At 40.4% G+C, this 15,159-nt stretch overlaps 1 protein-coding gene across 2 annotated transcripts in view; it reads left to right on the forward strand.

Annotated features, from left to right (window-relative positions):
• The first annotated feature begins 483 nt into the window (after positions 1 to 483).
• The window catches only part of SNAP25 (synaptosome associated protein 25), a 28,850-nt gene continuing 14,174 nt past the window's right edge, over positions 484 to 15,159 (forward strand). For both annotated transcript variants that reach the window (XM_026064199.1, XM_026064198.1), the window contains exons 1-3: positions 484 to 555; positions 1,351 to 1,392; positions 10,417 to 10,465. In XM_026064199.1, the coding sequence (XP_025919984.1) occupies positions 484 to 555; positions 1,351 to 1,392; positions 10,417 to 10,465 (163 nt within the window). The remainder of the gene's footprint in view (positions 556 to 1,350; positions 1,393 to 10,416; positions 10,466 to 15,159) is intronic.

Here is a 15,159-nt window from a genome sequence, read left to right on the forward strand (position 1 = left end):
CGTGAGGGGCACAGACTTGACCTTTAACTCCTTCATATTATTGCTTTTAATTCTAGAGAAGAATGAACGGGTCTCAAGCCCACTTCTGGTAGCAAACAATGCCTCCTGAATTTCCAGCTTCATTTGAAATGTTTCCCTTAAGGAAAAAGAAAGAGCTAATTTTTCCTTAATGAGTATAAGGATACATTCTTGTTCCTTCAGAGTGATTAACAGTACAGGAATAAAACATTACCTTGAAAAATCCTGAGTGCTCCATATGCATATAATCCTACATATGAGAATTGCTATCCAGAACCACAGAGTTTGGGTGAGGGCACTAATGTAATAAAAGCACTTCTGGGGCATTGACATTTAAGCACAGTTCAGTGCTTTAAGCACAGGAGTTTAACCATACTGTTTCTTTCCCTTTTTGCTGTCTTCCAGGCTCACAGGCTGAACACAAATCCTTGATCTGCAGCTTCCACAAACACACCCACAGCTAAAATGGCAGAAGATGCTGACATGCGCAATGAGTTGGAAGAAATGCAGCGGCGTGCTGATCAGCTTGCTGATGAAGTGAGACCAATAACTAATAAGAAACTGGGGGTTCTTTTTGTACGAGAGACAGATCCAGAAATAGGAGCAGAGCTGGCTAAAGATTTATAGGGCTGACTGTGTTTTCTGTCAGCTTTATTCCAGGGAAAGCTGACTCCCTTTCAACTCTCACTCTCTCCAGTGGCAACAGACAGTAACTCAGCCAAAGACACTGAGTCGCTCCAGAGTTACGCTGCTGTCACTGTGAGCAGAATTCCTGCACTTGTCACAGAATTTCTGGGACAAGACCTTTGTGGAATAGAGATAAATTGGGACAAAAATTAATGCCATGTTTAGTCCAGATTAAGTAGTCTAGATTATTGATCATGAGTTTGGTCTAGGTATTAGGGTCTGCATCAATTTGGCTGACCTCAGAACAAAAAGCAGCAATTTATTTTTTTCTGGGGATTCCTTCAATTTGCCAAATATATGGAATATTAAAAGTCACCAATTAGGTATCTGAAAAGTCTTAGCTGAAAACCATAGATTTTGTTTTCAGAACTGGAACACCAGCTGTTCCAAGTGCTATCACTGACCACATAGGCAAAGACAGTGCAAGCATTAGAAACTGCAGCTACCCAGAGACATGGTAGGAACTACTGCATTAATGAACCATAACAGATAGCTGAAGATGAAGAGATCACTAGTACCCTGCTGACAGCATGATTTTGAGGGAAGGCAAAGAGCATAGGAAACAATACTGTCAGCATGAGCCTGCACATTAGTGATGGAAACTGTATCTGCCAAATCTAAGTGGCTTTTCCTCTGTTTTTTCAGTCACTTGAGAGCACCCGTCGAATGCTGCAGCTTGTTGAAGAGGTAAGGACTTACATTTTATTTGCACTTCCCTTACGAGCAAAAGTATTGGAGAGTGTGGCACAGTGAAGGTTTTCTTATTTTATTCGCATTGCTAGGGCATGGCCATGGCTTTATATGCCACTCCATCACTGATTATCCTTATCCCAGCCACGAGGGTCATTTGAGACACTGTACCTCAGTTTTCAGGTGTCAAACTGCAGACCAGTTGCTGAGGCACTATGTTTCAGCCATATCTGAGTATTCATTGAGAGGGACTACTCAAGATAAACCAAGAAAATAGCCTCTGAAGGTGACCTGAAGTCAGGGACAAATGGCTAAGCTTGCTACAGAGTTCCTGGAGCCTCATGCTGGCACAACTCTGACGTCAAATACTGCAAGTGGGGACGGTGACAAAGGCCCTTGGTCTGTTTGCCCTGTCATCTCTAAATACGTCCCTCTACATAAATACTTGCAGCTATTTATAGAGCATCAATCACCACAGCATTTAAGTGCCAATTCTTTATGTATCTCTGAAACATTTATTAGGATTTTGAGGCTCATTAAACGTCATAGATTGACAGCTCTGGAGAATGAAGCTCTCTGTTTTTCCACAGTGCTGGGAAAGGGGATTCAAGCGCAGCACTCACAGCTAATGCATTTTATACCCACCTGGAGGGAGCACTTCCAGGGAGGGAAAAAGCAATTCAGTCTGGCCTCATTTCATGGTCTTTGTAATGAAGGGGTTTAAAAGTCTGACACTCCCAAACTCAATTCAGTTTAGAGTGATCAGCCATCAGGTGGTGAGAAACTTTGGTCCTGCCTGACAGGATGTATTATTTTCAGACACCATGCTAGAGAATTGGTACTGGAGCTAGTGACATTTTTAATTAGGGTCTTCAGGTCTGACAGTCCCAACATAGTGACAACTGTGGGAGTCTCAAGCAAAGACAACAGGCAGAAAATGACATCAGGTCCCATGTTCATGAACAAACACAAACCCAGCCTTAGGCTTCATGGCCTTGAAATCAATCATGAGTGCAGAAATCAATGGAGTTCAGCAGAGACAAAATTAAATTCCTGTGTACAGATAGATAGACAGATGGATCACTGAGCATAGTCAGCATCAGTTCTCCTCCATGCACGCTTCAGCTTTGGCTCTCTTATGGCTTGGGCCCCTCCCAGCAGGAGCATGTTCTTGTCTTGTAAGCAACCTGTCTTCTTTCCCTTCACTACTTAACTATCTGGACATGCCAGTTCTAACCATCACGTTATTTTAACTCGATGCTGGATGCAGCTCCTGATTAAATCAAATCAACTATATATAAGATCGTCTCACATGGGTATCTCCACAAATACAAAATAGGAGAGCCTGCTGCCCCAAAATGCCTGTGATTTAAATAGATGAGGCAGATGATGAGTGGGAAGAAAGAGAGGTGCAGAAAAGGGAAGTGATTTGCCCAGGGCCAAACCATCAGTAAATATCAGACCTCTCTCCTGAGCCATATTTGTGTGACCTATGCACTGCTTGAATTTTCCTAACATATTGAACTAGCATATTGTGAATGCCACTGAAATTTCAGAATTAAATTATAGCAATTGACAAAGTTGGAGGAGAACTGGGACTGCTGAATCTACCAGTGAATTTGTGTAGACTCCAGTGCTTCTTGGAAGAACTCAGCATCTCTCCAGATCTAACTATTTTTCAGATTCTGCAATATCTTCCTATTCAAATACAGAAAATTTTAAACTAGCACTGAGTAGTCAAGGGAATTCCTTTACAAGGCGCTGAATATAATTTTCACTAGGGTGACTACAAAAGACCTTTCAAATTCTTTCTGTGGTCTAAACAGCTGGTTGGTTACTCTGACCCCATTTCCTAGGTACTTTTAAAAGACTGCAGTATTTAGAGAGTGAAAGATTTTATACTGAGAAGACAAATGGCAAGTGTCTGAAATCAAACTTGCACTACTCGGATTTAATAGACAAAAAAATCCAATTAAACTCAACTTGCTTAGCAGAACCTGTCTAGTGAGTAGAGATAGAAGAATGCTCAGGGAAAGAACATGTTTTATTATATCCTGTTGATAGAGCAAACCTGTTATTCTTTACTCAGGAAAATGAAACCTCCACGTTTAAACATTATCACTATATACATACGTAGGAACTCGAATCATGGTCAGCTCCACTCTGCTTGGTGTTAGGAAAATACAGAACAAACAGACTGACTTGGCCCCTGAATATGATCTAATCCTCAACAACACTCTAGAGACAGAGGACTGCACTCGGTGAAGCCTTACAACAGTACAAGCCATCCTTACATGCTGAACTGTAGGTCACGGTGTGTGGGACACGGTGCGTGGCAGACAAAACCAATGTCCAGCAAGGACCCTTGCGCTCCTTGTCCAAGAAGACTAGACTAAGTTTGGAGAGAATGGACTAAGCCCTGGTGCTAGTCCCAAGGAACTGAGCTGTTCTCCTTGCTGAAGGACCACATCTGTTACTGCTTCTTATTTTTATTACTTAGCTTTGCAAGGAGTCGATTGTTTCAGTTCTAGCACAACAGGGGAAGCAAAGAAGGAATGGTGAGTGGCCATTGTAAAGTAGCCACTGCTTTGCCCCAAGGCAACTACGTACTGGGAAGGTAGATTACAAAAATCAGTTTGGTCTGTGATGCTGACCACACCCATACAATATATAATTACATCTACATTAACCAATGCTCATTAAATGTCATAGACTGAGCGCCACTCAGTTACACAGTGCTATAAATAAGTGTATTTTATGGTGCTGCTGTGCAATGTTCCAGCCAAAACATAAAATAAAAATGAACTGAGGCAGAAGAAGTGAGACTAAATACACAGCTTAAAGCTGGCCTTATTTTCTTGTTCAAACTTTTTACCTCTGAGCCAACTCTATTAAATACAAAATAACACAGTAGGGGAAAAGCAAGGACTCTTCTATCATCTTCCAGTGAAACCAGCGTAACTTAAAAAGAAAAAAAAGTAGGGGAAAAAAATGGTTTCTAGCTATGATGTGGCAAGAGAAAAAAATCAACAAGATCAGTACTGCAGAAATCCCAGGAAGAAAGCACTTGGCAACATGTACAGACAAAAGGGCTGCTTTGTATTTTTGAATCCAAACAGGACTGCTTTCTCTTCTTATATGCTGGGGGGTTAGAGTCAAGCTTACTAACATTTCAAAGCTGAAATGGTAAGCTATAAAAGTTTAATTTGATAACCTCATGATGCTGACTCTGATGCATGACACTGAACATATAGTATGCCACTTTACTGACTTACATATACATTATCATCCCTTCCTTTGTGATTGGGAAATAAGCTTCCCTGACATTATTATCACAGTCAAAATGTTCCTTAATGACAGTCTAAAGAATAAGAAAAATAAGATTCTATTAATTTAGAGTCTGATCTAAAGCCTGTCAAAGCTAATTTTAAAAATCCCTTTGACATCAGTAGCTACTGGAACAGTTCTACTCAGCGAAATATTTTAATCTGTGTATTTCCACAGAAATATGTATCTGACACAGACAAAGGTGATTCAAGATTCTGCCGACAGTTTTTGCTGTGCAGGATTAACCCTCTTTGTCCTTGTAAATGAGCAGGACAGCACTGGAGCCATGGACGTTGTGCTAGGTGAAACCAGGCCCACAGGATTCAGGGACAGCTACGCTGATTTGTATCGGCTGAGGATCTAAACTATGGGGTGAATTAACAGAGTGAAGAGAACCAACAGGACTCTTTAATCAGGCATAAACAGACATTACAGCCTTAACAGGGTGGCAGTGAGCTTGGAACAGGAACTGAGGAGATGCATTAGAATGGATGACTAAAAAATGTTTCTCTGATCACACTTTTGTCTTCAAGGAGTTGACACTTCTCTTCAGTATCTCTGAACTGCTAGCAATGTCAGCCTGTCCTGGTATATAATTGTCTGTATTAATTCATTCAAAACAAATTCTATAATCTATATTGACTGAAGCAAAATTCCTCACTGAAGTGGAAGTTTATGTGTTTTTCACATAACTGAGAGTGTACAGTTGCTTTTCAGAGCCCTTCCTGAAATGCACAGAAAGTGATTTCTATAATTTGGATTCTCTAGCTGATACATCATTCCTTCATACTGATATGCAAATTATGCCTAGAGCTTAAATAAAGCTGGAGTAGCTGCCTTTTGTAGCTGGCATGGATAGTACACAATGTACTGTGCTCCTGGAATGACCAGTGGGCCTTTTCAGAAGTCATTCCAACTCCCTTCCTAGCTTTATTCCCACCTTGGGAAATTAAGTGACATAACAGTAATAACAAGAAATGATACAGCAATGCATCTCCCCTCCAAAGTGCTAGCAAATTCCAGTGAAAGTCTTGTCACTGACTTTAATGGGCTTTGAGTGAGACCCTAATAACAAAAAAGTTTAAAAAGCTTTTGGAGAAGATTGAATTTAATGTATATTATAGCCTCTAACTGGGGTCCAAATTATGCTGTTAAACAGGCTTCACTGAAGCACTGACAGACTTAGAATGATGTATCTAAGCGCTGAATTAAGCCCAGAGTTTTTAAATCATAGGCTCTGGCTTTCTAATTAAGAATCCCATTGCTTAGTCTGTGGTCCAGCAAAGAACTTAGGCGTGTGCTTCACAAAAGCATATGGCGAATCTCACTGTCAGCAATGGCGTTCACACAGTTAAACACAAACTGGTACTCCTTGTCACTTTGCCTTTATTCAAAACACTAGAGCTTAGTGTTATTTAAAGGTAGAAGGACATGGACTTACTGTATTTCATAAACTCTGTGGGGTCAATATTCATTGTGTTATTTCCACTAATCTGATTAATTTTTAAAAGTCAGTGATAGCCTCCCCCTCAGTGGGGTCCCAGGAGCAGCAAACCACCTAATGCCACAGGCTTGTCACTCAAAACTCTCCCACTACCTTCCCTAGAAGGCATCTTGTGTGGGACCACCACAGGAGAGGGCCTTTGCCACCACCACCTGAGAAGCCTTTCATCTTGTACACAAAATATGTCAGTTCCTCCACTTTGCAGAAAAGCAGTCGGCAACACATGACAGTCTCCATGGAAATCAAAGACTGGAAGGACACAAGGACTGACCTACCATTTCTAGACTTAGGGCTTAGTATGTTTGACAGCTGTGTGGGAAAGATTATATATTTTACTGTTAGTGATATACCTGCTTTATGGATAAACAGAGGAACTCCAGAGCTGTCAGTTTAATGCCTTAATAAAAGCAATACATTCCATGCCATTTTCCTCTAAAGGACAGAAGTATAAGAAAGATGATTGTTGTTCCACGGCAAAATCTGGCAGTCCAAATTCTCTTATCAAATACAATGGGAAAACAAAGAGAGTCAAAAGTAAATCTGAATAGAGAGGGCGTTACATTCATAGATTTGAAAGCTGGATTAAAATGGGACATGCTCCATGAACTCTGTAGTGTCCTATCAGAGACTCCATGTATTTTTCATCCCACTCTGGCCTGAACCACCATAAGAATCTTGTTTTTCGAGAAACCTTATTTTGCAGCAAACTAAACGGAGGATTGGAGGGTCTTAACAAATTCCTCCATTGCATAGGAAGAAATAAAGGCCCTATTCCTTGGGAAAGTTTATTATTAGCACAAATTTTCATAACATGGACCTCACTGCAGTTCTACCGATTTATGGCTTCCCACACAGGATCTTGTTCATGTTAACGAGCAGTGTATGTGGAGTTGGACCTCCCAGCACTGTCACCCTGCTACTGCCATGACAGCAGCTTTTCTAGAAGCCTGTTACAAGGTTTTATGATCAGTTGTTGTAAAACATATTCTTCTGGGCTGGCACTTAGCAAACACAGATTTCATCACCTCCTGTTACACGCTCTCTAAGCAACCAGTTCAAGTGTGTTAGCTGACACCTGCTCCTGTTGAGCCAAGGGAAGTTTCCATGATAGTTTCAGTGCAGAAAACGCCAACATCTTCTGTGTTGGAAAATCTCTCCCATTAGCCCAAAACGCACTAGTGTGGCACCTTTTCTTCCTCTGTATTCCTTCAAATGAAGAGGGTTTGAACCTTCTAAGATGCCTTAGTCTGCTGTTACTGAGGGTCAGATATGCAGAGTGTTTCTCTCCTGTTCAGACACCTGGATGACGAGCACATTTTCAGAAAAGTTCTGTATTTACAAGTGTGTTGGGTTCTGAGCTATCTAAGATTGGTCACAATGGAGATACTGAACATTTAGGGAAGTCTGGATCTATTTAAAATGCACAAATGTGATTGGTAATATATTTTTTTAATTGGCTTTACACAGTTATTTTTTTGTGAAAAACCTGACAATTAGAGCTTAATAGAAACTTGGAACAGGAGGAGATTGTCACTTGATGACTGATTCACCTCTCATCTTTGTCAGTAAGCATCTTTTTATTAGCTTCAGTACGCTTTGGATTAGACCTCAGATGCAGAGAAGTATATTCAATGCACAGTCCTTCAATATTTTCACATTAGTATTAATGCTGTGGAAGGCTGAGCTACAGGACACCTTCTTAAGACATATGGTATTGCCTGATAAAATGCAATGGCATTGATGGTCAGGTAAATAGAAGAAAATTGTGCCTCTTCTGCTCTGTGCAAGGATTTAATACGAAATACAAACCATAAGGTTTTTGTTAAGTCCTTCCATAAGAAGGACTAATTGCTGAGTCCTTCTCTCAGCAAAGCTCTCATTCAGGTCACTGGACATCTTAACTAAATAAAGGCAGTCTGGTCAGATCTTAAAAAATCATAGGAAAACAGGATCAAACAGTTAAGTTAACATTTCTTAGCCTGGCTACGTCTGACTCACTGAAAGCCAACAACTATCAAGCTACCAATAATGGGTTTTCCAAGTCAGGTATCTGGAAGGGCCCCATGTCAGATTGCACCATATTTACCCAAATCCAAGATGACTCAGGATTTAAGCAGCTTCCTTGCATTTGCATGAGGTGTATTTTTTTAAATACATATCAGTTTTTCAGGGTAAGACACCCCTGTGTACCACAGGGCAAAAGCATAGAGATAGCACAGTAGCAAGCTGCTGCACGTCAGGTGCTTAGAAGATCTGACATCTGTAAGATCATTAATGGCTGCTTTGTTACTCTGCATAGGCAAATCTGATGACCTTTGGACCTTAAGTTTTCTAAAGGATGTAAAAGAAGCTGGCTGGGTTTCCAGTAAACGCAGTATCAGCTTGAAGGGAAAGAAGGAAGCAGAACTACCTAGTAGAACAACTGACCCAATGAGCAATAGGGCCGAGGAGACTATGGGGAGGAGGCAGGTGGCTTTTTTCTCTCTGCCTGGCAATTCATGCAAGGAAAAACATAGGGGAGCCAACCGGGCTGCACACATCCGATGTTTTTCCTGGTTTCTACAGTGACATAGACATTAAAGACAAGAAAGGGAGTGTAGTGAGAGGCGGATAAGAGTGCAGCAAGAGGCATCTTGTATCCTTCTTGAACTGAGCAGTATGCTCTTGAAGCACCAGCTGCACCAGCCAGCCACTCCTTGAGTGCAGCAGAAAGTCAGGCATGTAGCTGAGCCAACATGCAGAGCATGCAGCCAGCATGCCTTGGAGGGCCGAGAGAGCATGGATCGGGCAGCTGACAGACTGAGAGACGTCACTACTCCCAGACAAACAGACAAGTGATGGCAATGAGGAGAGCAGTTGGAAGGAAGGATAATACTAAGACCTTAATTTGCTTCAAGGAGACAGGATGGCTTGCAACACAAGAGGGACAGTCAGGACTCCAGGTTTCTGTTCCTCGAGCTCCTGTGCCACTGTGGGCAAGCAACTTCATCTCCCTTGGCCTCTGCAAAATGGAGACCATGATCCTTATCTACTTCACAGGGGTCTTGGTGGTGTTATGTTCAGGGAAGCAGCTGAATTACCACTACACATGTTCAGGTAACTCCACTGGCAGGATGCTAGGCCACAGAAGACGTACTTCATCTGTTACTGAAATGCAGCAGTCACAAGAACTTTCAGACCATTAATTATTCACAGACATTATCATTGCTCTAAGCAGAACGAAGCTAGTTTTCACTTAGTAATTAAAAAGGAGCTAATGTGATCTGTGATATAGCTTAGTATCACAGCATCCAGGAACCTGAGATACCTGATCACATCCCAGTGTGATGATAATGCATACAAAAACCGTATTTGTGAAAGGTGCCTTGCTGCTGGTTTAGACAGATGGGAGCTCTAAAAGTGCTCAGCTTTGCTCAAACTCTGCTCCCAACAAAGATGACGATAAGATTCCCAAGAACCTCACTGGGAGCAGGGGTAGGATCAGTATGTAAGTGTTCTGAAAATCTTGCCTTCAAACTGGATCCAAATTCCAATGATATTAAATGTGTTCACTGGCTGAATTAAAACTTGGCTCAAGCCCTTATCTATTAGATCTGTGAACCAAAAAATATGGCTTAACCCTACAAAACATTAGCCTGCTTTAGGATGGAAGCCTAAGGAGGGAAGTTTTCTGACTTCTGTGTTGCAAAGGCTATGTACGAGTTGCTATGCCTCCTTACCAAACATATTTGTGTCATCTATTTTCCCTGGGAATTTCTCCTGTGGGATGAGCATACATCTGCAACATGACCATTCCCTTCTTCTCTTCTCCTGCTTCAGGGAACACAGAGATGAACCCAGAGATGAACCCTCTTTTCAGAAATGATTCTTGCGTAAAATGATTATTTTAACCTCAAGGTCTGGGACTTTCTTTTTTCTGCAGTAGCTCAGAATCCCAGTGAATCCTAAAGGGCTGATGGTACAACAGAGAACACCCAGTTCCCTTTACAGTGTCCATTCATAGAAGGGCTTCAGATTACATCACCAGTCCCTTATGACCTTGCCATTCCTTTCACTGTTTTTCTTTTGTCTTCCTATGTCCCATACCTAGGACTGAGTGTTCCCTCACTGATCTCTCTTTCTTTCTCCCCCTCTCTCTTTCTTTTTCTCCCCCCCTCTCTCCTAACCTTGCTACCACTATCGGGATGTAGAGTAAAGATGCTGGTATCAGGACTTTGGTTATGTTGGATGAGCAAGGAGGTAAGTTCAGATTGCTTCAGTAAGGAAGTATAACCGTTCACAAAGTACTGTATTAACTGTGTGCAATTACAAAAATAAGGGCCATAAAATATGTCTGTGTAGTTGTGCATGAGAATCCAAGAATCTCTCTGCCTTTAGCTGTGCTGTCTGATAGAGAAACATACAATAACTGCATAAGAGTCTGTACTTCTTTTGATCTCTTTGCCATTAATGTCAAAGGGAGCTGCAGGTTGAACTCATCAAAATTATAATTTTTTCAGTGGGTCCTGAGTCAGGATCCAGCAATGCGATGGGAAGGTTTGCCTTCATCAGTGTGAAATCCAGCATTATTTACACAGGTGCTATGTAACTTTCTCGCTCATCCTAGCTACAAGTGAAAGACATGCAATAAATGTATCCAAAGAAAGGATAAAACAGGTATAGCTTGTGTAACATTCAGTTGCTTTTTGTTCACTCTCAGTGAAGATAACAGGAGCTTAACATCAGAAGCCAAAGGATGATTGGCTCATTAAAATTGACCATATATGAGCTTTTAAACTTAGAGGAGTCCCAGTCTGGATGACATTGACAAAGACGGACCTCGATCTATTCAGTACAGTCCCAGGAAATTACACTTTTGCTCTTCATGATATCAAAAAGCAGTGGATGGCTTTTTTTTTTCTGCAACAAAACTATTAAGTTTCCATTCGCGGCAGACCCACGGGAACAACAAAATGGTGACTCCGAAGAGAAGTTAATCAATACAGTATAAATTTCTACTGCTCTAAATCAAACCAGCTTCCAATGAGCCCTTGTTATTATTATGTGGCACAATATGAAACAGTATTAGGAAAAGTTTTTTAGAGGGGTAATGCTATGTTACGCAGCAAGCCCAGATAATGACTATAGGCAAAAGTATTGCATCGTTAGGAAATGGAGTACATAACCTGATAGACCATGTGTAATTTCTCTGTTTCTCTGGCACTAAAATGAATGAAAAGTAATAGCAGGACCTAAACAGAGAGTGTTTTCTCCTGTTTGCTTTTACGTAGATGTCTCATTGCTTTTTTTTTTTTTTTTTTTTTTTTTTTTTCTCTTAAGGAAAAGAATTTAACCTAACCAAATTCTGCCTCGTGAATTTTTGTCTAGACAAGGGAAATATTGAAGAGGATATTTTGGTGCCTTTGAAATTCTTTTATTTCCTGAATAAGGGTAAAAGAATCAGTTCTGTTGAAACACACACAGCACCTGTCTAAATAATGTTTTTTGTTTCAGAAGTGAATCATACGTTTAAAGTAAATCACAAATATTGTCAGAGAAATCCTATAAATATCCAGGTGGGTCTAGCGACGCAATTCGCAGGCAGATCAGCAGAGACCTCAGTGGTGCCTAAAAATTCACTTGTGTTAACTCTTGGGAAAGTATGTTTCTGGCTTTTTTAACTGTTATTTTTCACAGATTTGTAGGCCTTTTATTTTGTTTTTAACTCTGATTTTTTTTTACTTTAGAGTTCTACTATTGCTAAACCCCTGTACGCACAAGTTGTCACACTGACTCTGAAATCACTAGTCATGCTAGGAAGGAGTGTCTGTGTGAGCGAAGGAGCTGAGGCTGGACCCATTGAACTCTGGAGTCCAGGAAACTCAGTATTAAACTCTTATTGGCAGTGAAACCTGAAATGTATAATGTATGATCAGAGGTGGAGGTAGCCAATACTTACAGGAAAAAAGCAGACAACTTAAAAGCCTCCTTAAATTGGTTATGGTCATGCCTTAAGCGGTTCAGTGAATTAAGCTTGTAATTATACTTTATGGGTTTCTCAAGTAAAACAGCCTAACAATGCTACAAACCCTGGGAATATTGTAATCACTGTACTATGTTAAATGCTTAATTACGTTTTGTCCATTTGAGCCATATGTAGATCTAATAATGCCTAAATATATATATATATATATTTTTAGTGGTGAAGGACTTATTATATTCTAATGATGACTATGAAACCTCTGTTATTAATGCAATGTGTGCAATGCATGGATATCTCAGCAGATTATCAGATTAAGGAAATCATTTGCTAACACTGCCATGTGATCTCTTTTCAGCTGACTGCACAAGTCACTTAAGATTATTAGGTGTTACATAGACAAAGACCATGACATTGATCTTTCCAGTGGGCGGCAAGCAGAATATCTAATCTTCACAGTTGCTCAAAGCTGGTTTGAGGGGTTTTTAGACAATTTGTTTACACATACTTTATGAGCAAAATTTCTTTAAGCCAATAGCACAGAGCAGAACTCATTTTCTGACATTAATAAGCAAAAGTCTTTGGGATCATAATAAGGGAAGAAGTCAGTGTAACACTACAATACTGGGCATTTATACAGTCTAGCCAGTTTGGCTAGTTCCTGTTGCTCAAAAGACTTCAGTATATCTGGCTGCCCAGGAGGCCGCAGAGTATATTATAGCCCTACAGAAAAATGGAACTTCACAAGAGCTTTCATTACTCCTTTTTCACAGAGAATGGGACTGCCATGAAAATTAGAGACCTCCTCCAGTACCCTTTGAAGTCACTGGGAATCTTTGTATGAATCTGAGTGGGCTTTTAGAGTAGCCCCTCTGCAATCCCAAAAGTTCCTTGTAACTCTTTGGGCCAGGTATTCTCACTCAGACCATTTCAACACTGTCCTTCTCCTGGGGAGTTCACAGGAGGGGGCTAAGAGGTTAAACTCTCCTTGTTGAAATTTTTCATCAGTGAGAAAGTCTTTCTCAGAGCCTATCTACATCCATAATGCTTACGTTTTTTTAAACCTGGCCTTGGGACAAACTCCCTTATTTGTTTAATTATTTAAGTGTGTGTGTGTGTGTGTGTGTGTGTGTGTATTTACATTTTAAACTAATGTGTTTACATTTTATACTAAAAAAATGTCATGCTGCAAATGATTATTGTGCAGTGGCAATTGCTGTGCTTCATTAAATATATCTTTGAAACATGCTAGCTTAGGAAAAAGTTAACATTTGGATGCGTTAATGTTGTGTTGGTTAAAAGCAGACCACAGAAAATGAAGCTGATAGTACAAAGTGAGAATATGAAGGTAAACGTGGCTTTCACACTTAGCAGGAGGTCCCAGAGCTGTAACTGTCTTCCTCCAAAGGAGCAAATCGCTGTCCTTCTCAGAATCTCCCATCACTTGGGGAGTATTGGCAGGCAGAGCTATTTGACAGTCCAATGTCTTGCAGGTTAGCCCTTTCAGTTCACACTGGAACAAGTCTATTAAGACTGAAAGAGCTGATCAGAGTCAGAAATAGTTTGCTAATTAGTGAAAATAATGATTGGTATTGACTATTCCAAATTTTACTCAGAAAATGGCATTTATTATGTTGAAACCGTACTGCAGAAGAAAAGAGAAAACAAAACCCTCACAAAAGCAGGTTGTGCCTTGCCCACTGTTATTTTTAGCCCAGCTAGACATGGTTTCACAAGCACTTTCCATCAGCTTTCTTCCATTGATATGCATGCTCAGCAATGCCTTTCAAAGAAGAGCTAGGTCAAGACTCAGGATTTTTGAAAAGGCCGTCCTAGAAATGTACCTCATTCCAATCTGATTTTCCTTTGTGGAAAATGGGATCACTGAGTATCATTGGAAGCAGTTAATCTGCAGACTCTCCTTCAAACGCAGCCCTCTTGTATGCAATTATGATTACAATGTGCTCTTAAACGTCCTTTTTTAAATTAAAATTGTCCTTGGTGGAGGTTGCTTCATTGCACAATACTCCAGGCAGAGAAACAAGTTCCCTTCTCTAAAAGTACTTAACTGACATTTGAGAAGCACAGGCCCCAGATCCTGGACACTAATTAAGGAAAAATTTTTATAAATTGTGGACGGGGATGTAAAGGTGGAATAATACTACAGCTGCCCTGTGTTGGTCCTGCATCCAACACTGTGCTAAGAGCCTTTTGCAGCTGTGTCAGCTCAAGAGACCACAGGAGCATCTGAGGGATACCCTTGCCACAGCTTCCTCCTCTCAGCCACTCATCCTGGATCAGTCACACAGAGGGGATTTTTCAAGCTGTTACAGCTCATGCAGTAATACTTGAGGATCTCCCACTTGGTGCTACACCTGGGATATACCAAGCTAGCTTCAGGGATATTTTACACTGGCAGAGGGGCACAATGACACCGTAAAGCTAATAGGACCAGTTTATGGTCTCTCAATTGCTTATGCTGTTAATCCATAAGCAGTTCATAAGTATAATAATAGAGGTGTAAAAATAGATTTGCATGTACCCTAAGACATGCCATCAGTTTGCTATAAGATCTGGAAGCAGATATATGGCCACTATTTGTGAATCAAAGTGACATTCTCAGACGTCAAATGATATCAACATGCAAAAGGGGTTAATAATCACCAAAGCTTCCTGGAAAAAAAAAATGAAGCAAATCTCAACGAAAAATATCTCTCATGTATATTCTGCCTCCAAATTAAGACAATGCCAGTTCTTATATACCATATATATATAGTGTGTGTGTGTACATATATATATATATAAAAACATATCTAGAGATGGAGTATGTCTAAAGAATACTGCAATAAACAATCAAAAGATAAAAGTCTGACCTTGATCTTTGGGAGGTGTGAATTTTCACAGTTTCATGGCAGTATATGCCAGCAGAATGTCTTCCCTAAAACCTTTTAACACAATAGACAAAGTCAGAATA

The sequence above is a fragment of the Apteryx rowi genome, unplaced genomic scaffold, assembly GCF_003343035.1.
Source record: "Apteryx rowi isolate R43461 unplaced genomic scaffold, aptRow1 scaffold_21, whole genome shotgun sequence".
In the NCBI taxonomy this organism is placed as follows: domain Eukaryota; kingdom Metazoa; phylum Chordata; class Aves; order Apterygiformes; family Apterygidae; genus Apteryx; species Apteryx rowi.